General features: G+C 40.3%; 1 protein-coding gene across 1 annotated transcript in view; it reads left to right on the forward strand.

Annotated features, from left to right (window-relative positions):
• Positions 1 to 17174, forward strand: part of LOC131260208 (serine/threonine-protein kinase ULK2) — a 36154-nt gene extending 18980 nt beyond the window's left edge. Inside the window, exons 3-16 of the mRNA XM_058261890.1 lie at positions 5202 to 5289; positions 5724 to 5849; positions 5937 to 6010; positions 6089 to 6249; positions 6355 to 6494; positions 6569 to 6762; positions 6853 to 6958; positions 8221 to 8365; positions 8446 to 8587; positions 8701 to 9171; positions 9564 to 9834; positions 9912 to 10048; positions 14655 to 14790; positions 14878 to 17174. Coding sequence (XP_058117873.1) covers positions 5202 to 5289; positions 5724 to 5849; positions 5937 to 6010; positions 6089 to 6249; positions 6355 to 6494; positions 6569 to 6762; positions 6853 to 6958; positions 8221 to 8365; positions 8446 to 8587; positions 8701 to 9171; positions 9564 to 9834; positions 9912 to 10048; positions 14655 to 14790; positions 14878 to 14954 — 2268 coding nt within the window. The 3' untranslated portion in view covers positions 14955 to 17174. The remainder of the gene's footprint in view (positions 1 to 5201; positions 5290 to 5723; positions 5850 to 5936; positions 6011 to 6088; positions 6250 to 6354; positions 6495 to 6568; positions 6763 to 6852; positions 6959 to 8220; positions 8366 to 8445; positions 8588 to 8700; positions 9172 to 9563; positions 9835 to 9911; positions 10049 to 14654; positions 14791 to 14877) is intronic.
• The last annotated feature ends 6620 nt before the right edge of the window (positions 17175 to 23794 follow it).

Genomic DNA, 23794 nt, shown 5'->3' on the forward strand with positions numbered 1-23794 from the left:
TTGCCTTCTCAACACAATGGCGTGAAAAAGAAAACTTTCTCAAATGTGGAAAAAAGCGTTCCTTTATTCATGGAACCCCTCGCTTTAATTTCTATTGAATTCTAATCGTAACACAATTTATTATAGCTCCCTTCGGCGACCCTTTTTTATGCTACATCAATTAACTGTTACCACAACCAAATTATCGATGCGATAGTCCAATTGAGAAGTTCCGACGCCTACCAAAGCGACCCTACTGTGTTGTGTTCAGCATTGGAGTGTCCTGCAGGAGCATTGAGTAAAAACCTTTGTGCTGTGCACCCCGTTGTTATTTTGGGTGTTTCGCTTCAGCATAACGAATTTTTGCATAATGTCGATCTTGTGACATAAATAGTTGACAAAGACAAATTGTTACCGGGCTTAAGTATGATACTGGCCGAAACCAAAATATATGTTCAATAATATGATATCTTGCTGATTAAGTTATATTACCTATATCTTTGTTTGTTAGTAAAATAAGTATTTGTACCTGTTATATAAAGGTGAATCTCATCATGAATCTTTTGGGATTCGAATCTTTGCACCTTATGAAACCTTAATGATTGTTCATGAGTCTTCGTGATTTTTTTTTCGTAAATTTTCTTTCGTCATCGTGAATCATACGACCAGAAATAAGGGTTTATACTTTATTATTTTGTCTTTCTCATTAAAAGATTAATGAACCTCTAAAACGATGCAAAGAATCATTCAGATTCATGATTCTGAGCGGAATTACACAATTCTAATTGTTACCGAATTGGTTTTGTATCGTTTTATTTAAGCCCTTCATAAAAATGCTGAGAAAATTTCTAGGGCCTGCTAAAATTTCCGATGCCAGGAGACAGTTCTTATGCATTTCCCCTGTCCTTTTTTTAGTGTGGGTAGAAAAATGGGCCAGAACGGCACGGAATGAAAATATCAGTTATTTTTAAATCCACTTCCGATGTTACCTGAAATTTGGCGAGTTGGCAGGAAGAGATTGGAAGCTAAGGGAACGGGTGTGTCGCTGCTGCATAAAAGATTGCCATCAGTGTCGGATACTAAATCCAACCGTAAACCGAGACCTTCCCCTCACGCGGAATCGCCTATCGATGAGGTAAAATCAATTTGCACAGGAAGTCGTGCTATCTCATTCGGGCTAACTCTGAACTACAGTTCTTTACCAATCCGTCCAAACGCTAAACAGAGAAACGATGTACCGTTGTTCGGCTGGTTCGTGCAGCCGGAGTGGGGTGTTTTTATTCAGTTATTTTCAGTGTCCCGGTACACCAAACACCGCTCCTCCTGTGGTGTCCTTTGCATAACCAGCAGTAAGTTTATGGAAAACTATGCTCAACCGAAACCGTACGGTGTGAGGGTGTTTTTGGCCAGGCAGTCTTTTTGCATAGTTTTTGGTATTTTAGGTGGTTGCGGTTCGGTGTCTTTATATTCGTTCCTGCCTTTACCATCGGTTGCAGCCAATTAAACCCTCCGGGAGGTTTATATTTCATTGAGTTATTTTATTTAAAAATAATATTTGGCGCCCATATTTATGACGATGCAACAAGGAAACTCGCCAAATAAATCCTGCAGTGTGATAAAAAAAAATGTTTGATTTTTTTTTCTTTGTTTTTAGGAAAAGAAAAGTCTCTTGGCTATGAGGGTTATCAAAGGTAGTAGAAGAAAAAAAAAGATATTTATTTATCCATTTTAGGTATACATGTTCCTAGCAGACAGCCCCCGAAGGGGGCGTCTGGTATGTTTTTCGTGTTGAATTATTGGCATCTTTCGATTCACGATTTATAGACACCAGCGAAACCTCACACAAACTTGAAACTATGCTCAAGAACTATCACTTTCCGGTGCTGTATAGTTTCCCTCCGGATACGGTTGTTTGTGTCTGGTTGCACGAAATGCGATTGTTCTGTTCCGTGACGCACAGAGTGCTCAAACCTCGGCAACATAATTCCCGAATGCGGGTGGGTCTATACATCCATCCCGTCCCTATCCGGGCATACGATTTCATCATTGGCGTTGGTTGGCCTGGCAGACTGCTGCAAAATAGGGACAACACACGGTTCCCCTTCTAGAATGAGGGTAATCCCCTGGGTTGAGCAAAGAGTTGCAAGGCAAGAGACATATAAAAAATTTGACACCAAAGTAAGGGGAGGGTAACTCTGCCTCCTCCACGGCTTGGTGATGTTAGAGTTCGGGAATCGATTGTTTAACAAAATCCTATAGGAGTTCGAAAGATTGTCCCCGATCCTCGTGTGCGACAACAAATGGTATATGTCGTTATGTGCTAATGAGTTCGAGTGATCGTTTCAATTAAGTTTAATGTGGTGCCTGCGGAAAGCCAATCCGACCATGAACTTGACGCGGTGGTTCCATGAAGGGCTGCACAAGGGTCACGAAGTCCACCAACATTGCGCAAATTTCAGTTTTCAAATTGCTCTCAATGCTTTAAATTCAAAAAGTCACTGGTGGTAATTGCTACATCACTATTTTCAAAAGAGCTGCATGTTTAGAGAGATTTGCTTTTTTGCTAATTAAACTCAATTCAAACAGACCCGCAGCGGGTGTTGGTTTTTTTAAAACAAAAGGTTTTTTAAGTCAAAAGGCTTTTTCAGACAAAAGTCACATGGGTTGATGCATTGAAGAAAGAGCGGAAATGTGTCCCTTTTTTACAGTGTAAATGAAATGGGAAGTGAAATGAAGTGAAACGAGTTAAAATAAATATATATGTCAGGTCGTATACATGATAGGGTTGATGCCAAGTCATGTGTCATTCTTTGGCGATCAAAAGATCCAGTATGTTTCTGGGGGAGAAAATACAAAATTCATTATTAAAGAAACCATTCCTTCATCCAGAAAACCACCCTTTTATATTCCATTACTTCAACACTCTCTTCAACATTATGCTTAACAAACAGAACAACGGATGCCAAAAATATTCGTATTTGTAATATGTTATTTGAATAAAATGTGTGAAGGTGATATATACAATTCACCATAAGACATACATTTTACTATTAACAAATAGGAAATATCATTTGTCGCAGTTCATGTGAAAGAAATCATGCTATCTTTTAAAATCGTAACTTTGTAAGATTAAACTCCTTTTAAATTCAACTAAACACAAGCGAGACAAGAGTATTTTACCACACCGATGTATATTTTTTCACTTTTTCGTACATGCTTTAACTCACAATCATTTGCCGCCGTTCAGTTAAAAACTGTTTTTAAACCTCCGCCAGCATATGTTGATAAATTCACATTCAATTAGGATACCAAAATCGCTCGTGACACTCGTCACGTTAAAATTGATGGTAAAAATAAATACCATCGATTCAAAGCAAATGATTCATATCGGCACCACTCACCACCACACGGCAGGGGACCATTTTACCAACTCCGGCAAAGGATTCATGCCATATTTAACAGTGGATGACACCGAATGGTGGCAAAAAGTCATAATTGGCGCTGATATGTGAAGGCAGTGAACGACGGTGGCAATCTTTTTCAATATTTATCATTGGCACCATCATTTTCCGAGGGAAACGAGTCGACCGAGCTAGGGATCATCGAAGGCTGACTGTATGCTCCGTCCATGATTTGAACTCATCCCTTACCGAAATCCGATGGCCAATTGCTTTGCCACCGATGGTGTGACATACCCTTTATATATATACGTGTGTGTGTGTAACTATTAGCTGGGCTAGTATTGCTTATGCTGAGAACCCGGTCCCGTCCCTCCGATTCCTCAACCTAACGGCGGGTCGTTATGATTTTTGGCCGGCCTGTGACCAAAGGTTGTTCATGAATTTTTCAATCGATAGTCTCAGACATGCTGCACATCCTGATGCGGAGGCTAAAGAGTCAAAGCTAGCAACCGTGTTCCGACGAAATCCACACGAATGTGAAACAGGCATCGCGAGTACTAGGAGCGTGGAACTCGCGGTAGTTCTGTGCTGGCTGTGCCGAAACCCTGACAGATGTTTGTTTAATTAGACCATGCCGAAGCAATGGACGGAGCGTGATGGTAAATTTTACCGACACCAGAGACATGTACTGGAAGGAGTTGTGCCATGGTACCACGGAGGGCAGCGTTAAAATCAATCCCGGTACTCTTTTGTGTCACACTTCGACGTGAGGTTAGACGCCTACCGGAAGTTGAACTGATGTTCAACATCACAACCGTAAGACCATGTCGTGCTAAGGAGAACGGTTGGTTAGGTTCGGTCCTTTCAAGAGGTACCCTTTGTTTCATGGGACCCCGTTGGCAGCGAGCTACCCAGGAACTTGGCAAATCCGTACAGATCCCTCCAACGTGTGAAATCAATTGTGTTAAGGAAACGAAGGCAAATAGCCATTTGTTGTGATGCTGGAGAAACGAAAAGATGAGGAGGGTGTTTCGCGTGGTCCAAAAACCTATGACGCAGTAGTATTACCCTTCGATTGAATGATTCAATATAGTTATTCATGCCTCTTCAAGTTCGTCATAAAGTTTTGCACATCCTCCATCCATTTGCTAAACGGAATACAACATGTCGTACAACTTTTTGACCACCGTTCGATGTGGTTAAAAACAGCGGGTACTTTTGGCAGGATGCTCGATGGCGTCACATGGAATATGTTTGGTTCAAATTTTGATAAAGTTGCAATGTAACTCAGAAAGGAAAAGGTTAAACTATTTCTATAAAAAAATGAAGAACGGTTTTCCAAAAATTAATTAGCTCTGGGGAATAAACATATTTCACTACAACATAAACATTTTTTCCGAACACAGAAGAGTGAAAATTTAAAGACTACTACAACCACCTGGTACTTGACGTTAACGATAAGCCAGTGGCCCGGTTTTCTGTGTTGGATCGATAGTAAGAAGACTATAATAATAGCGACGACAGCGTCGTAAATTCACACGGCTATAGAGACAATGGCATCCTTGAGACTCTTCAATGGCAAGGACATATTATCCTTGCACTATTTTTCGCACCGGAAAATCTTGAGCACTCAGTGTTGTTTCCGGAGCTTTCAATTTTGTATGTCACGATACTAGAGAAGTTTTTAAATAACATTTCAGGGTAGTAATTAGTTGTTATAAAATTGTCATTATAACGTGTTTCACGTTTTAACAACAGTTTGTTTTGTCCTTTTGTGTAATAAACATACTAAAAAAATATATTATTTCCTCTCCTTTACAGTACTGCAATGGGGGTGATTTGGCTGACTATCTTGCAGTAAAAGGAACACTCAGTGAGGATACGATACGATTGTTTCTTGGCCAATTGGGTAAGTAAGAATCATCTGGGGAACAAATCACGACACAACGGTATAACTTTAAACGCCGGGAGGAAAAACTATAAAATATCCGCACATACTCCCTTGCACACACCCCGTAGAGCGAGTAAATAAAATGCCCACGAAACCATGGTCCGTGGGGAGAGGAAATCCTTGACTACATTACCCACCGGTTATGGAAGCACCGGTCAGGTGTAAATTCTACGGCACTTTGCTGTTTTTTTATTACGGTCATAAAATAGTATCCTCAACAATCCTTGTGAAGCCCTCGATGAAAAGTAGATTACGGTTAACACCATCCACCCAATTGTTGCATAATCATACATTATGTCCGGATTTCTTTATAAAAGATGATGGGTTGGTTCTGGTTTACGTAAGAAAATATATTACTCCAATATGACGATATTGTTTATTGCATTTTTCAGCGAACGCGATGAAAGCACTTTACCAGGCTGGAGTTGTTCATCGAGATTTGAAACCGCAAAACATTCTACTCTCACACAACTGTGGAAAGGGGTTGCCTGTACCAGCAAAAATTACGCTCAAGATAGGTAAAGTACACGGAACCAGCTAGGTCCACAGCACTACAATCATCACTAACCCCAATCTATTGCCCATTACTTCCAACTCCACTGCAGCTGATTTTGGGTTCGCCCGGTTTCTACAAGATGGAAACATGGCAGCAACCCTCTGCGGTTCACCCATGTACATGGTAAGTGGGAAAGGTCATTCGAAATGCAGGGGTTACACTTCAGGTGTTAATTTTTGATTCTCTCATCTACATCCTCAGGCTCCCGAAGTGATCATGTCACTGCAGTACGATGCCAAAGCAGATCTCTGGTCACTGGGGACCATTGTTTTCCAGTGTCTCACAGGGAAGGCACCATTCCAGGCCCACACGCCGCAGGAGCTGAAGATGTTTTACGAACGGAACGCCAACCTGGCCCCAAAGTATGTGCCTCGGCATTCGGCGACTATCATAACGATAAACAGAGCAAGTCGTTTTGTGGCTGACAATTTATTTTATTTCCCGTCTACAATCATCCTTTTACACAGGATTCCACCCGGTACTTCCAACGAGCTCACAGACTTGCTCATGGGGCTGCTGCGACGTAACGCAAAGGAGCGGATGAAGTTCGACACCTTCTTCAACCATGCTTTTCTGCAACGTGCACAGACGCCGCAGAGTCACAACGGTTCGTATCAGTCTTTTAAAAGGAAAAATGCAAACAGAACTTCCCTACAGTTTCATTTTTTTTCCTCATTCTAGATCCTACACAACCAGCGTCTGGAAATGCAACTCTTTTCACTGCTCCGGGTAAAGTCAGTAGTCCGCACCAGAAAACGGCGCCAATTGCACCACAACAACAGCAGCAGCATCAACATCAACATCAACATCAACATCAGCAACAACAACAACAACAACAACAGCAACAACAACAGAAGCAGCATCATCAGCAGCAAGTAGTGCAACAGCCACCACCACACCAGCAACAGCCAAGCCATGCACAGCTGCAACAACAGCATCCGGTCGATCAACAACATCCGAACCAGTTCCATCAACAGCAACAGCAGCAACAACAGCAGCTACAGCTTAAACAACAAAAACAGCTACACTTGCAGGAACTACAGAAACAGCAAACGGTCGAAAATAACAACGGTAGGCAGCGCGTTTGGGATTTTCATCGATTTCTTTTACTGCTTTGATGAAGGATGGGGAGCGGGGTGCGGTGGGGGGTCTCTTAAAAATGAAGTCGGTGTAAAGCTATTTTCTTTACTAGTGTTTTGTAAGGCTACTCAAAAATTGTTAACAATCATGCTTGCTTTATGTGAGAGATTTTCGAAACAATCTCTTAAACAATATAGGCTACCAAAAATTCTAGATCACGATATCCCAGCTGTGGCATATGGCCCCACAAATATTGCCGAGAAAAAGAATATCCTGAAATCAAGTGTGAGAGGTTATTCCTTGGGCGCAACCTCCTTCCAGAACATGCACCTTACCTCAATTGTTTACTGGTTAGATAATATATAGTAAATTTGTAGATTTACCTATCTTTTCTGGCTGTTTATAAAAGTAAACGAAATTTCAAGTAATTGTCAAAACTATTCCCTCTGTTTGAGACTTGTTGTATGGTGTGCTGTGATCTCCCTTTTTACCGATAGTTACCTACGCTTGTTAACACAAAAATTGTTCATTATCAATATCGTTTGGTGTTGAATGTGTCATTTGTTCCTGTTTCTGTGCATTAATTTAAATGGAACTGATTATTTTCGTATATAACATCGAAATTACTATCGTGAAAAAAGGTTAACCCATTTTTGTGAATGAAAAGAATTCTTTTCTTATTTTTATCGTGTGAATCCAATTTTGTGAATGAAACCCGTATTGTGCATCACACAGCATACGCACTAAGCATCCGTGCGGTGGTTCCGAATGCATTACACCTACCACCAATTAATTTGTGTCCGTATGTTATTACACTTGGTGAGAAAAAAGCAATACACGTCACGTTTTAAAATAACCTTTGTGTGAATGTGTGGGAGGTTTCTGGGAATCGTGACACGCCATAGCCTATTGGTGCAAGGTGCATCGGAGACTCGATCATACCAAGTGCATTGCTAGATTTCACATTCGTACAACTTGACTATCCACAAGTATTAGTGGCTACAGTAGACAGGTTTTACTTTTCTACTCAGTGACAGTTTTAACTAGTTGGTTTCGGGGGTTCTTGTAGAGGTGTCACCATTATGGTGACATTTTTCATCCATAAGCATTCGAGTTGTCGAACACAATTGCGTAGTTCTAGTGCATAGTTGAAGTGAGTTGTTTGGTATTTAAGAAAAGTTGTATGTTTCTCGCTTATTGTTTGAACGATTCAATTAATGGGTTTACTATTTGTTTCTTCTTCACACGTTTAGTGCCGATTGCCGAGATTGATGATAGTGTGGCAACGCTTAGGTCGAACAACACATCCAACAGTAGTCCCGAAGAGTCGGATGACTTTGTGCTAGTGCCGAACAACCTTCCGGTCGATCCGAGTCATGGTGGCAGCTATGACAAGAGGTAAGCCAGTGCTGACACAATTTGCAATCGAGCACCAATATTTCGTTTTAACATTTAACGCATTTGGCTTTACTTCTCAGCAAACCAACTCGAGTGCCTCAACCAATGTCTCAGGCTCAGGCGAGTCCTCCGCGTCCGAGCACGCTACCAATCTCGGAACCCAAACCCGTCCCAACGGCTGCTAGAAAGTCGTCTCGTCCCCAGGCGCAAACTCCACCAAAGGTAAATATGGTGTTTTTTTTGGGAAATAAAAGAGCTATAATATGATATTATATATGTACTGATTATTTAACCAACTTTCGATGTATACTAATGAGTTGTCATACCGTTTTCAGAATAATTCAATACCTCGATCGGAGCCGATTAATATGAAGCGATCGGAACATCGAAGCAGTAACTGTGATATCAGATCGATTTCACCACCGGCAGTGCAGTTTGCCATCGGAACGCCTCCATCCTGCGGTCGTCGGCGCTCGACTTCCGGTGGTTCACTCTCCGAGACACCCCCGCCTCCAAGCTGCTGGACAGTCAGCCCAGCCTCCCACCAGTCACCGTTGCGTCGCTCCGGGACCAGTTCGCCGGTGCTGAACAATGCACTCTCGAAGTTGCCCGCCCTCGGCAGCCCAACACTCATGGCCGGCACGGAGAACAACAACCATCACGCCCTTCCATTGACGGCACGAGCTTTTACGCTTCCGGAAATGGGTGCCACGGGAGGACTTCAAAGCTACCTGGACGATCACAACATCGACGATCATCCGATCAATTTCCATGCCCCGGAGCTGCACGAGGAAACGCTGCTTGATGTAAGCTGAGATTTATTTATTTATTGTTTGTCTCTTAGTAGAATAGGAAATTTTTTTCTTTTGTAATCATTATTTTGCTTGTCTAAAAAATCGCTTCTTCTTAGTGTGAAACAATTGAAAATTCGCACAAATTTGTGCGAACATTATTTGTAACTATACTCAGCGGCGAAAATATATAAATTTGACAGGCAGAAATGACTAAACGGGCTAAATACGAAAAGAAGAACTTGACGATGGAGTAATGACATGCTTGTGTATTGTATGATCTTCAATAATACGTGCTGTACCTAAGATGTAAACGTATCGTGGCGTTTATATTCGGTTACTTGTTTGATCTCCTGTGGTTATGACGGCTTTTTAACTGTGCTGATTTGTTTTTCATTTTCTCTTAGCGGGATCACAACGAAACATTGGCGAAGCTCAACTTTGTAATCGCCTTGACGGACTGCATTCTGGAGGTGGCCGATTCCCGCTGTGCGCCCCTGTCCGCGCTGATGTCGGCAAACGCACAGCCCACGGCACCGCATCCACCGGAGTACTGCAAACGGGCCGAACGATTGGTGCTGCTGGTGCGGGCACTGCATCTCTTGTCATCCGGTCTCAACCTAGCCTCAGCCCAGATACAGGCTGGCAATCTTAAGCCTTCCAACAGCGTGAAGAATGGTAAAATAGCAAGAACAAGCAAACAAATCAAACCGAATTAACGGTCTGTATTTAATGTCCGTAATTTACCGTTACAGTCTTAACCATGATGCACGCCAAGTACCGATCCACGTTGATCGAATCGAAGAAGCTGAACGGTGCCGGGCTGCTGCAGCGTGCTAACGCCAGCAATATAACTGCTGATAAAATACTCTACGAGTACGCTATGCAAATGGTGAGTGCGTTTATCCTCAGAATCAAAGCCTACAAAGTTTTTTGAGGATGATTGATTCTAGTAAATGACCCGTTGAAGACAAAACTTCTTTCTATAAACGGTTCTGGAGACTTCGGAGTTATCGTCAATATTTTTTCCAGAATTTCTTCTGGAGTGATGTTTACATAGATTGTGGTAGTATGTGTGGGACGGATAATTTCCACGCATTGAACGTGCTTTGTTCTTATTGGAATAGGAATAAGACTCATTATCCTAGTTCTCTTGGTATGACAATTGTCGCTTATCTATTTTCTTTCGTTCGCTTTATGCGTGGAACCGCTATCTTGCCACGTATGCCTAAACGTCTCGTTTTCAGTGCATCGTGTCCCTTTCGTTTTATGTGTTTATTTAGACTCACGATTGCACCTTATCCCGAAAGGTTCACATTTTGGATTGTTTGATGAGCCGCAATCTACATGCGACTCGAGCACATCGTTGGTGCAGCAACACACGGAGTGAATATTAATCGAAATTACATTTGCTATTTCGTCATGTTTGAGAATTCTGGTAATGGACTTCTTGGTGATATATCCAATTACCGCACGTCATAGTATCGAGATCCGCAAACAATGCCCTATTTGAGTTGTTCTTAAGGCTGATTCGCACGTCGGGAAGTGGCAAGTGCAAGTGGCAAGTTGCCGCGTAGGGGAAGGTGGGGCAAGACGCTCCGGCGGGGTAAGATGCCCCGGCCTGTTTTAAGCTGAATTAAGCAATTTAAAAATAATTTAAGTAATAGAATATGTTCATCAACGTATGTAATACAGCCTATGTAAATTTCACTGCACAAAATTACCATTTCAAAAAGAAAACGAGTAAAAACCAAATTGACTCTATATGATCTAATATTTTGTCACTATTATGTAAAGTATGGCATGCTTTGATATTATATTTTAAAATCATTCAGGTCTTCATATACTACCTGATAATGGTATTAAACGAATACCGAAGAGAAACTGTTTTAATATCCTCTAAATTTTAAATAAATGACAAAAAAACGAACGGTCCTCAGTTTGTGGCAAGATGCACCGGCCCAGGTGGGGCAAGACGTCCTAACATTCAAAATGTAAACAATGGTGCAAGATGCACCAGCAAAACAAAAGTAAATCAAAGTTCGGTGAACGGATCCAGGCATTCTTGATTTAAATATGTCTTATATTGAACATGTGATGTGAGTTTCATAGTAATGAATATTTATTAGATCTAAATACGAAATTTGGATATTTTTTTGTGATGTTCAACTATGTTTTCAAACCACAGATGATCTGGATTACAAAACGTCAAACTTTGACTCTGTCAGAAGTGCTACCTGCAACGTTGATGTAATTGTAAAGGTAGGACTAAGGCGGTTTGTATAAAAGGCTAAAAACAGATCCGTGAAAATATTCAATAATTGTTCGGAAATCAGCAACGAACTTATTACCCAAACTGTCTTTTCAATTCTACACCACAAAATTCAAACCAATGTGGGTTACACGGACTCAGTATCGGACTGTTTAACCGTGCCTCTGCATAGACTAACCTTTCAACAAGCAACCTTTGTCCATTTCCTGCTTGGTTTGGGTCGTCTTGCCCCATGTTTACATTGAGGTGCGTCCTGCCCCACCGTTCAGCTCATCTTGCCCCACTTTTGTCAACGGAGTCAAATCCAAAAGGTCCTTCGAAATCCTTATTTTATAAGAAATTGATAAGTTTGAAGTGGTTTTTCTTATTTTACGTACATAAAAAGATTTTTAAAAATTCAACTATGAAAAAATAGAATGCTTTTTAATAATATTGGAGAAGAGAAAAATGTATTTCGATTAGGGGGGGCGTGCTGCCCCACTTTACCTTACCTACCCCGTGTGAATCAGGACCTCGCAAGTGGCAAGTGGCAAGTAGCTACTTGCCACTGGAATAGAACCGAGTCTATTTTTCAGGCAAGTAGTATTGGTTGATGACAACTCGTGTAATTACAAGTGTAATGACAACTCGTGTAATTATAAGTTATCAAACAAAAACTGTTTCATTTTCGTGATTTGTTTAGGATAATTTTCGACTGATGTTCGAGAAATATTATTTGATCACATCGTTGATCGATCTTTTTATTTATTGATGATGAAACAATGGTAAATTAAAATTTATTCGTTATTGTGTACTTCTGTGAGTGATCAAGTTACCGGCAAGTACTTGCCTGCAGTGCGAATGGCTACTTGCCACTTGCATTCATTTCTATAGCGTAACATAGAGGAGTTGAAGTCAACGTATTCTTTGTAATATATTTTTTATTAATGCAAATTAAAGTTTCGCATCATCACTAACAGAGGTTCGTTATGGCTATATGGCTATATTAATATTGCTACTGAATTTTTGTTCACATGCCGTTAGGTACTAGACAAGTAAGATTCATGTCGTTTTATTTCGTTTAGTATTTTGTTTAATGCCATCGAATTTGGTATTTTTGCTGATTTTTTCTTACCGACGTTGGAGGAAGCGCTATTGAAACTTGAACCAAGGCTTGAGAATGGACCAAAGAGTTCGGTCCGTGTCATGACTAAGCCGACAACAGAGGTTGCTCTAGTGATCTTTTCTAAGTCGTTAAGAACTTGGTTTTTGCGCGAATTTTGCTTCAATGTTGAGGCCCGGACTGTGACTACGCTGACATAAGAGAAAACATAGTTGAAGTCTGAATCTGGCCTTGAGGAAAGTTCTAAAGAGTTTGGCCCGCGTCGTGACTATGCCGAAAAGGGAGGTAGCTCTGATAAAATTTACCTAAGAGCTTTAAGGAAATCTTGCAATGTATTTAGGTTTGGGCCATGACTACGCCAACACCCAACCTTTCCGCGGGACCCAAATCGGCACATGAGCGACGGGGCTCACCACCTCGACGGCGTGGGTTCGAATCCCAACCGAGACCGGACCCTCCTCTGTACGAGAGGGCTGACTGCACTTACACAAAGGGAAAAAGCCCTAAACGGGCAGGTCCAAGACCAAGACGGTCGAAGAAGAAGAGAAGGATTACGGTCGAAGAAGAAGACGAACAGAAGTTAGCTTGTTTCGGATATTTTGTGGTTAGATTAGGACGCGATCTGTTCGCGTTAGATTGCTTACTGAAGATATCTGCTTTATTGGAAAAAATCGTCGCCTTACACTCTAATCTGATTCCTATTAAGTAGTACCTTAATACCGAGACCGAGTTAAAAGATCTCGGTTAAGCTCATATGACCACATTTGATATTCTGTGGAGGTCATTCCTATTATTAAACACCTTGCATCCAGATACACGCTAGAGTGTAATGGATCCTTATCTGTTTTCATTCGATCACATCGTTTTGATGTGCTGTCAACGCTGTCACCTGAAACGCGCCACCCGCTAGACAGCTCGAAATATCGTAACCAAATTTCACAGGGCGGTTCGTACGTAAATTCGAAAAAAGACAGAAAAAGAATGATACAACAGGGTGGTCAGATACGGAGGAACTGGTGCAGTGCAAACGCGTCAGTCGTAAAGCGTTGCGTCACCGTGAATTGTGCGCACGTCAAGTTGTAATTCTGGTTTTTTTTGCCCTGCGTTATGTAACATAGTGTCCGGAGAGTTATTAAAATGTATGTGCACTTTGTTTCTACCAACGCCATGCGTTGTCGTCCATTTAAATCTAAGCACGGTGTCTGCGTACGAAATGCATACTTTCTTTTGTTGTCTTCTTTTCGGAATCATCCTCTCTCTACCTTCCCCTTTCCCACACATGTCCTTAGTTCATCCTTTTTCTTTTTGTTTCTTTACGAATCAAACTTTAATATTTCTAAGGTAAAATGGTAAAAGGGATATGTTATTCAATTTTTTTAAATCTGCCGTCTGCAAGATGTATGATGGCACGGCCCTGCGAAGTAAGCCCTTCTGACTAATATTATTTTTTGTAGTATTAGATAACATTATTTCAGGTTCTATGCCGGAATTAATTGTCTCTTGCTTTCTAACACTGCATTCTTTTGGAAGTTTTCTCTCTTTTGTAGACAGAAGAATTTTTGATAGTATTTTTACCTATATACAATAGTTATGTCTGTTTGGTATGTGCCAGGTAGAATGTGTTATCGTTATGGCTTTTTTCCAAAACCTCGTGTCTTCAAGAAAGTCTTTTCTTTATTTGTGACTGCGATTATACCTGTTTTCGAGACATTTTGATTTATCCTATTTTTTACGTGCTATTCTATGATCCTTTTTACCTCTTATCGCCCCGACGTCGCGCCTGTTTATTTTTGGAGTGTTTATTTTAGGATAACAACTGTCTTTGGCTCAAATCGCTTTACAATTTTCTCATTTTTGTATTTTTTTTTGTCGGGTACATTGTTGTTACAGAAACGGGATGCCGGTGCCTATGTTATTCCATTGCATTCGAATATTTATTTAGGATATCAACGGTCTAGGGTTGATATGTAAACACTTTTTTTTGCTGTTGTTGCGCGTAAAATACTTCATTGTTGCAGCATAAACCAGTAAAAATATCTTTTGAGCAGCGCATCTCTATTCAGATTTCCTTTGCTCTAGCTGTAATACATTCATTTTCTTTTTTTCAATTCATCTAATCCACAGTGTGAGGCAGCTGCGGTAGACGAACTGTTCAATAAACCGGCAGAGTGTTTCCCCCGGTATCAATCTGCTCAAATTCTGCTCCACTCGTTGGCCCAAAAATGCAAACATCCACAGGACAAGATACTTCTTTCCAAATGTGAGTAGAAGATGCTGGAATGAGTCACACGATAAGACATGTGTAAACTGTTGGGCGAATATGTTTCTTTCTTTTTGACAATTGCAGACAAGGAAGCCGTCGAGAAGCGGCTATACATCCTGAAGGGGCAGGGCTACATTTACACCACAGACGAACTCTCATGAATGCGCCCCATCGTCTACTAGTATCGTGTGATGGTTAGATCTCGTGAAGCTGCATGATATCGAACACTTTTTGGTAAAACACACCTTTTCCTTCTGCTGATACACTCAGCTTTGAGTTCGTTGGTTTCACTCTCACTAAATCTGAGATGCGTGCTTTATTAATATTGTGTGGCTAGGTTTGTCATAATTTCATTACATTTCTTCAACCTGGTGATGAACGATAGAACAAAACATTGGTTAATATTGTGGATGTTTTTTTCAGATATCAGTTGTATTTTTGAATGTGAGGCTTTATTTCCTCCGGCATGAATTGGCAAAACAGAGCAGACATGTTTGTACAAGTGTAAAGGAAGATTTGTTGGGGTTTGTGTTTTCTCCCATTTTCAGCGGAGGTGAAAACTGTCAAAATAAGCCTACGAGCACCCATATGCCACAACAAGCGTATGATACATCGTCGTGAGGACCTATACCGTACTGTAAATAATGTTGCAGCAAATATAACGTTTCGCGCAGGTATCAATGTTAGGGAACTATTCGAGTATCTTCGACCACACTACTGTACACTTTGACGCAACCCGAAGGCCCTGAATGCTCGATTATCTTACGAAAGGTTCCTTCTGTTAACAGATGTCTTTCCAGAAGGTTACGTTAAGATATTGGACATTTTTAAGACGACTAGTCAGGGAAAAGATGAGGAGACGGAGGGATGGGGGACCGGGTCATATTGTAAATAAAGCGAAGGCGTCTAACGTATACTAGGTGAACATGTGGTGGTCTCACGGTACCGAAAAGCTCCGTACGCTTGTCTTAGTATAGCTGGATAGCGCTATGAAGTGTGGTTGGTCTCAATCCCTTCGAAGAAATTGGTAAGACGCAAGTAATCCAACCGATTTGGGATTTGTATCATAAATAAAAACTTTAACCCGTGAATGAGCAGTCGCAAAAGAAGGTAAACATAAATTGGAAGGCACTCTGGTTCGGTTAACCCTATCTGAGTTATCCGCAAATCCATTTTGACCATACTATTGAACGGCAAAGTAAAACTAATAAACACCATAATGTGCATGGTATCGACAGCATATAATAATAATCGAGATACATATAACGATTCAAGCCAATGGGCGACGTACTCCTGCGCAGCGCTTTTGTTAATGCACCTCATTTTGACAGTAGTTTCGATCGCGCTTAATCGACGTTCAGACATTCAGGTCAATCGAGTTAGTTTCCTTTTGGCATTCGAATGAGGGTGTTCCCTTCAAGCAAACTTTAGCAAACGCAATGTCCTGCAAAGGAGAAAACGAGTGATTACAAAGAGATTCTACAATCGAAGTGATAACAGAAATGAAGGGAAGAAATGTGGAGTAGAAATGGTAAATAGATAGATGTCGTACGTGAGTGCTTTTTATTCCTAATTCCTCTGCCTCATGCTTATCTATACTTTCGTAAGTAATACAAACCTCCCTGGACTCATGATAGTAGTACCTAAGTACAAATGAATAAACGAGATCATTTAATGAAAGAAGCTACACCTTTATATTATATTCTAAGAAAGCACGCAGGATACATGCGATTGGTGGCAGCCGCGAACAAGATACCGTTTGCCACCTCTTTACATAATGATAGGCTACGTTCTTGAATCGATTGGTCGCTTCAAAGAAATAACAATAACAGTGTCCCTATCCCGAATGTAATAAAAGATACACCGCAGTAAACAAACCGTGGCGCAGTCATTCAACAACATTTTTATTAAAAATGGACATCTAAAGTTTCATTGCATGAAATGCAGTTGTAAAATGAAAGTAAGGGAGGGATATGATGCAACCAAAATCTCTCCTGGCTAAATACTACTGTAACACAAAACAACAAGTGTAACTAACATTGCACCTATACCTGTATTGTTAACTCCAAATGAGCTAGTAACTAAGTACGTTTGGAATAAAAGGTATAGTGAGTTATAAAAGAAGAATCCTCCCAATCCATTGAGTCATTCGACAGTGGACTGCGATGAGTAGAAACTATGGGAGAAGGATTGAGTATGTATGTATATGGAAGAAAAATTCAAATAAACATCGTAACTGTGAAAAAGAAACAGTTAAACTAGTCTAATGAGCGAGTTCCACTCGGCAAGATCCATATGTGGCGCGGTGGCAAGCGAATGTTACAAGGATTATCGCAAGAAAACAATATATATAAAAAAGAATTATAAATAAAATCTGTAATCAAACGAATATTCATGTGTTTTTACAATTTGGTTAATTTTTGTTTCAAATATGTTTTGGACTTTAGTTTTTTTAGTTCATAGTATTTATTATAGTAGTAGACTCCCCCGATCATCCGCAATCGCAGTTGATCAGCTTTGTAAAAGCTTAAATTCAGTGCATTAAATTTGGATGAGCTAAAAGAGATTGCTTGAACTGCGGGGTGGCATTATAAGTTAAAGTAAATATGAACTCGTTTGACTTTTGTATGGATCAAAATGTGTAACTTTAAAAACCGATATTCGGACGAACTCGGTTTCAAGATTCCTACCGAATTTTAAAACTACTCGGATGAAAAAGGTATATGTTTCGCTTCTTTCTGAAGCCGATGGGACCGATTTTTTATGAAAAGAATTTTGGTTTTCCTCGATTCGGATGTAAAAAAGAGGATATTAGCAGTGTACAGTTATTATGATTTGAGTGAAAGTTAGCAATATTTTATCAAATAACGATAAAGGGTTTTTTAAAAGGTAAGCCTTTTTTTGGGATAACGACATAATCTTACTATGCCGATAAACAGAATAAACAGTTAATAAGTTCTATTAGATATGGAGCACAACATTTTATAATTATTAAAAAGATCCCAAAAGTAAGTTTCTTAAACATTAGATTTCGAATTTTTCACACAAACCGTACATTGACTGATATTTACATGACATTTTCCATCCACTAGTACTACAAGGGTTGTTTCAAAAATTCAGGAAAAGTATTCATAGTAGAATAGTTTCCAGAAACCTAAGTTAACAACTCAACTCAGCGGAAAAATTGGACGAAGCAATGCGGAGTTGCGCGCAGGCCCACCTCAAAGCACAGAATTAGAAAGGAAGGTTTACAGTCGAATGACTTCGCCATGTCGCCATTGGTGACCAATGTGAAAATGCCATTGCAGAAGATGTTCCTCGGCATGTTAAACATAGACGTACAGACAAAATCTTTTAGAAGTGTCTATTTATTCAGTTTTCTTTTCCAATGTGACTATTGCACATATGACCCTGAAACAGCAAGTAAAATTCGAAATGTCGTGGATGAAAATAACACGACGTCTTCAATATTTTCTTTGGCATGACGCAAAGGAATACACAAGTACGAACGGACCAATACATCAGTATGGAGTGTTTTTTTGAAGCTGACGAAGTATCCATGACACAGAACAGCGTTTTTATACCGGTATAACAAATATTTACACAGGTTTCATTCCATTTTTCATCAAAAAAAATTGTTTCCATCGTCGCACAATTGACGAATTTTAAACGACAGATTTGTTTATTTTTTACGCATTGAGGAAAGAACCCCGCTCCAAACACCCTTTATTCGCCAATAACAGTGTGGCACGTCTCTACAAGGTACGACGGTTTCAATACGGTTCTTGGGGTTCAGCTGAAAAAATAGATCCTAGTTGTCCCTGGCCCTATCAGCTATATACCTCTGCCTAAAAGCCAAGTTTCATCTTTAGTACATCCAGAGGATACAGTTAGACAGATCTCCGCTCTTCAAAAATTCATCAATTGTGTAAAAACGTGCGAAAAAGTGTGAAACAAAATGTGGCAAAGTGACAGGCAAACAAAAAAGAAAGGTAAATAATATTTTACAGCAAAATAAGATGATATGTGGGTTAGGGCAGTATATTTAACCATTTTTATGAAATTAATTTGTATACAAAAGTTACTGGCCGAATAAAGTTATTCTAGTGGTTCTTTATCAGTTCAACTTTAAGTGTTTTTTAGTTTTCTTGATGAATTTGTTTAAATTCCGATTGATTTGAACAAAACTGAAAGATCGATGAATCTAATGGATAAGTGATCTTTTATGGAAGATAAATCGAGGAATGGAGTTTTCATGATTTTTTTGTTTTTTTGTTGCGTTGTTGCGTGTTCCAAAACATTTTGGAATTTTTGGAGCAATTAGAGTTACTCGAAAACATTTCGAGTTACTTGAAAACATGTTCAGAACGTTGTATTTCACAATAAGTGTATATCTGCGGACGTCTATGCTAGTACCTTTGCTAAGATATTGTCTTACTGTCTGTACTTCGAGCCCGTATTTAACCAACTGCCAAATTCTGGGCTATTCTGGCTGTTATCGCTATAAAAACGATTTGGCTCGAGCCAAATACCTTCGCTTCAAGACTTGTTTACATTGAATGGAGTTTCTGTTTGTGTCGTCTTCTTCAGACGATCGAAGGAATGGAACAGAGAACACGTGCGTACAACGCCAAGGCGGTTTGTCTTCACCAACTGATCGTCATCGTTGGCGGCGGCGGCGTCGGCGGCGTTGGCGGCGGCTTTCCAAGGCTCGACAGGAGGTAAACAACAAACGCAAAATAATCCACGGCGTCAGCAAGACAACTGAGATGGTTGTCATGCTTCCTTTCTCTCGTTTTCTCGCTTTCGACCACAGCCTTCATTGATCAGACAGAATGAGAATGAACGTAAGAGCGAGGAATTGAATGAGATGGAAACAGTGAAAAAACAAGATGGCCTGATCATTATTTTTCGTTCTATCAAAGCGTAGGGTAAAGTAGGGCAGGATACACTTGGAGCAAAATACCCAAGCCATAAGAGACTTACAAAAAATAAGCATAGTACTTGAAAGTGTTATTTTGAGTCGTATTAGAACAACGAAAGCATTAAAGGTTGCAGGGTGAATGTTTTGCCAATAATGACAAAAACAAAAACCAAATAAATATCTAGCAAATGATAAAATGGATGGATCGATGTCGAAAATAACTGCTAAAAATGTTTTTGAATCCTGTTTATTCAAATTTCAATACTTGAGGGTATTACAATTGGCAGCGCGGAAACGATACACTTCTCGACACTGCCCCATACAAAAGGTAAACAGCACTTTGAAAAAAGCGAAAAAATGGCTGGCCGTCTCGACGATCCAAAACGACGCCACCTACGTGTCGAGACGATGCGCGGAAACGAAACGACGCGGCTAGCCATTTTTTCGCTTTTTTCAAAGGTGTTGTTTCCTTTTTGTATGGGGCAGTGTCGAGAAGTGTATCGTTTCCGCGCTCCCAATTAAAATACCCTCAACTATCTGGTATACCTTGCATATACATAAAAAAGTTGATGCTTTTAATTTACATACAGAATAGTGAAACTCCTAATAAAGGTGCAAAGAATATTCTGGTTACAATCTTATAATAAATGATTTACTTGGCGTTATTTTTCATCATAAAATTATGAGTATAATCCCAAATGAGACCCTTCTATCTACGCTGGCTAGATAGAAGAAGTCGCAAAGGACCTAACAATGCTTCGTATCTAAAACCCTAAGTAGTATGGTTTTTTATTGCTTTATAACTTTTCATTTAACAACAAGTTCTTAATTAACTAGTGAGCTCATCATGATTGTTGGAACGGACACGTTGGGATCTGTTAGTTTACACGACGCTGTGCCAAACGAAGCGACGGAGTTAACCAGTTTTTTGTCCAAAGTGTTGTTTACCTTTTGTATGGGACAGTGTTAAGAAAACTGACGGTATCGTCGACAAATCGCGATACCCTCATATGTTACGTAAAGAGGCAAGCTTTACGTCCAATCGACGTGAGAGCTGTTGAAGAAGAGAACTATTAGAAATGGTTTCCAGCGCCGGAGTTCCGATCGCACATATTAACGCACACATGACGAGAACAAAAAAAACTAAGCTACTGATAGCGCAAGGACAACAGACTGATAACAAACAGATAACTTGCAATAAACAGTCAAACTCCTAATCCTAATATTTACACATTCCCCATCGAACCTGTCACAACAGGGTGAGCTTGTACTAGGCTACAGTTTAACCGTAATATGGGATTTTGTTTTGTTTAAAGAGTGAACGATTCAACCATTTTTTTGCTTGGTGCTACACTTGCTTGAATATTAATTTTGTTAATAGTCGGCTATACAGTCAACCGAGTCAAGAGTTGACAACATTTCCCCATTTTAAGAGACCTAGAGTAGTCCGCTCGCTGAGTTCGAGCAGCCGTTTTAAACTCTTTACTTTGGCTGAACTCATAAGTTCATGCTGTCCACCCTGTATAGTATAATTTATAAGCTAACTTAATATCTAAAAGTATTTTAACCTGCATTCAACTATCCCTGCCAGATTTGTTTGAACCTTTTTGTTCTTTTAACAGAACCGCTTGCATTCAACAAAAACTTTCTTTTTGTTTGGAGAACACTATCATATCCACCGATGAGAATTCAGATGAGATGAATGTACATTAGTAACTTTTTTTTGTGTCTGTTAAGTCTGGAGTAGTTGTTATAAACGCAGAAAACATGGGAATTTGACATAAACTTTTGGGTGCTAGCCCCGGTTTACGTCGCTGTCAAAGTCCCATTTGGTGACGAAAACCGAGGTCGGCTTGTGTTAAAAGGATTCATGTGCCACGTATGGCATATTTTCAGGCGTAAATGTATTAAGCACGAGGATTTAAGCCGGGCCTCATCATTCTATTTACAATTTTAATATATCAAGTTTTACGCTGATATTGCAAATATGTTGTTTGAATACGCTTGCATTGCATTTATGTTATAATAGAGTATAATGAACAAAGTAAAATTTTGAATACTCTATGATATATGTACACAAGAACTCGATCTCTTAACTCCTAGTATAGGCTATGTGTCAAGCAATATTCAAGATACGCGAAAATTCGAGATACGCGGATTTCTCTGGTCCCCATTATCCGCGTATTTGAGAAAACGAGATTTCGATAAATACAACACATTTGCTGTCGGCTTACAACTCATCACACAAATCGACACTAAATAACAATTTGGTTTAAAAAGTTATAACTGATAATTTTGCATATATTATGTGTTTTGCGTTTCGTGTAGAACATGCTTTAAATTCGTTTAACACGTTCCGTCCCGCGGGACCGACAGTGCTGGTTTGGTAGGCCCTCGTTTCTCTCCTTTCCTTGTTCTATACCATGTTTTCTTCCCAAAACTGAAGAATAATATTGTTCAACGAGGTATTCCTGTTATATGTTGAAAAAAACATCAAAATACAACGAAAATAAGAATGAAAATGTTTAAAAAAAGTTTAATGATAAAAATTCAAATATTTTACCTTCTTCTTCTTGGCGTAACGACCTTGTTGGTCATGCCTGCCCGTTAAGGGCTTACAAGACTTGTTTCCCTGTTGTACGTGGATAGTCAGTCCTCTCGTACAGGGGAGGATCCGGTCTCGGTTGGGATTCGAACCCACGCCGTCGAGGTGGTGAGCTCCGGCGCTCATGAGCCGTTATTCTAACCGGCGCTACCGCTCGGCTGTCGCGGACCCTCGTCCTTACCACTTTTTATGTTACTTTACCTTACCACTTTTTATGTAACTTTACTATTTAGAAAGATGATAATCCATTAAAAAGGGTACTACACTTTACACACTAGGTTACATTGAAAACATTTAAGGTATCCGGCCCGTGGTTTCGGTTTTCTATTAATCATCTGGCCCTTTTTAAGAAATGTATGCCGATCCCTGTTCTATACCATTTACGCGCGATTTTGTACTTCACTGAAACCATCGTACCGGCTTCTGCTATCATCTCTCACAATTGTGCTATTATCTGCCGCGATTGTGGTATGCCTGACTTGTCTTGCCAACTGTTACGATTGTTTTATCTTCTACTGCGTTTGTGGTATCATCTGCTTATTTTGTCCTATCAAATGGTAAACCTCGAGACACGATTGAACGTGAAAGCAACTATTCGCTCGCCGTCGATGGTTTGCTACGAATCGCCGGCAGAACTGAAAGCAGTGCAATCTACGCATAGCGTTAAGCTAACGTGTTCATAACGTGGTCCATAACCTTGCTTTGAAAACTACTTTGATGCATACTGCCCCAATCTCCTCTTCAGAATGTTGATGCCGGCTAATGTCCGCTAAGGACTTTGTTTGCTTGGGAGGGCAAGATGGAAAATGTAGAAGAAAATACATACGTTCTCTCTGTTTCACTTCGTGTTCGTGAAGAACGCGCCTAGTTGTTCTCGAGAGGAGAAAATATGTTTTTATTATACTTGTTGTTTTCCTTCTTTTTCCCGCCTTTCGTCATCTCGATCGCATCGGGGTGGTTGTTCTTGGCAGAGGTTATAAGAATGGGCCACGCCAGCGCGCGGTTCTGCCAGTACAGCTCGAGCCTCCTTATCATGCGCATCGGTTTCGGAAAACTGGGCCACCGGTAAGCCACTCTAGTTCGTCGTTCTCTTTCGGGGTAGTAGTGTTTAAACCGGGGCGCACATAGCGTGCACTTTGCGGTTATGAAGTTTCGCGCCATCATGTGGTATAGTGCTAGTTTGTAGTGGCCGCGAGTGTGTGACAAAGAAAAACGGGAGCGTTGAAAGGATTGTTTCCCGTTGTCGCAGTATTTAGCAAAGGCAAGAAATCCTATCATTGCCGGCGGTGTGGGTTATATATGTGTATGGTGGAATTTAATGGTAGTTTTTCGTCGCATAAGCAAAGTGTCCGATGTCAGCGTAAACAATCGATAACTGTCCGTTGCTGAATCGCGAACTTCAATAGTTGTGTAGCAGTATACGTTGCCATTACTGTAGGCTGGGTGGCTGTACCAGTGCGGAAACGAACGGC

The sequence above is a fragment of the Anopheles coustani genome, chromosome 3 (assembly GCF_943734705.1).
Source record: "Anopheles coustani chromosome 3, idAnoCousDA_361_x.2, whole genome shotgun sequence".
NCBI lineage: Eukaryota > Metazoa > Arthropoda > Insecta > Diptera > Culicidae > Anopheles > Anopheles coustani.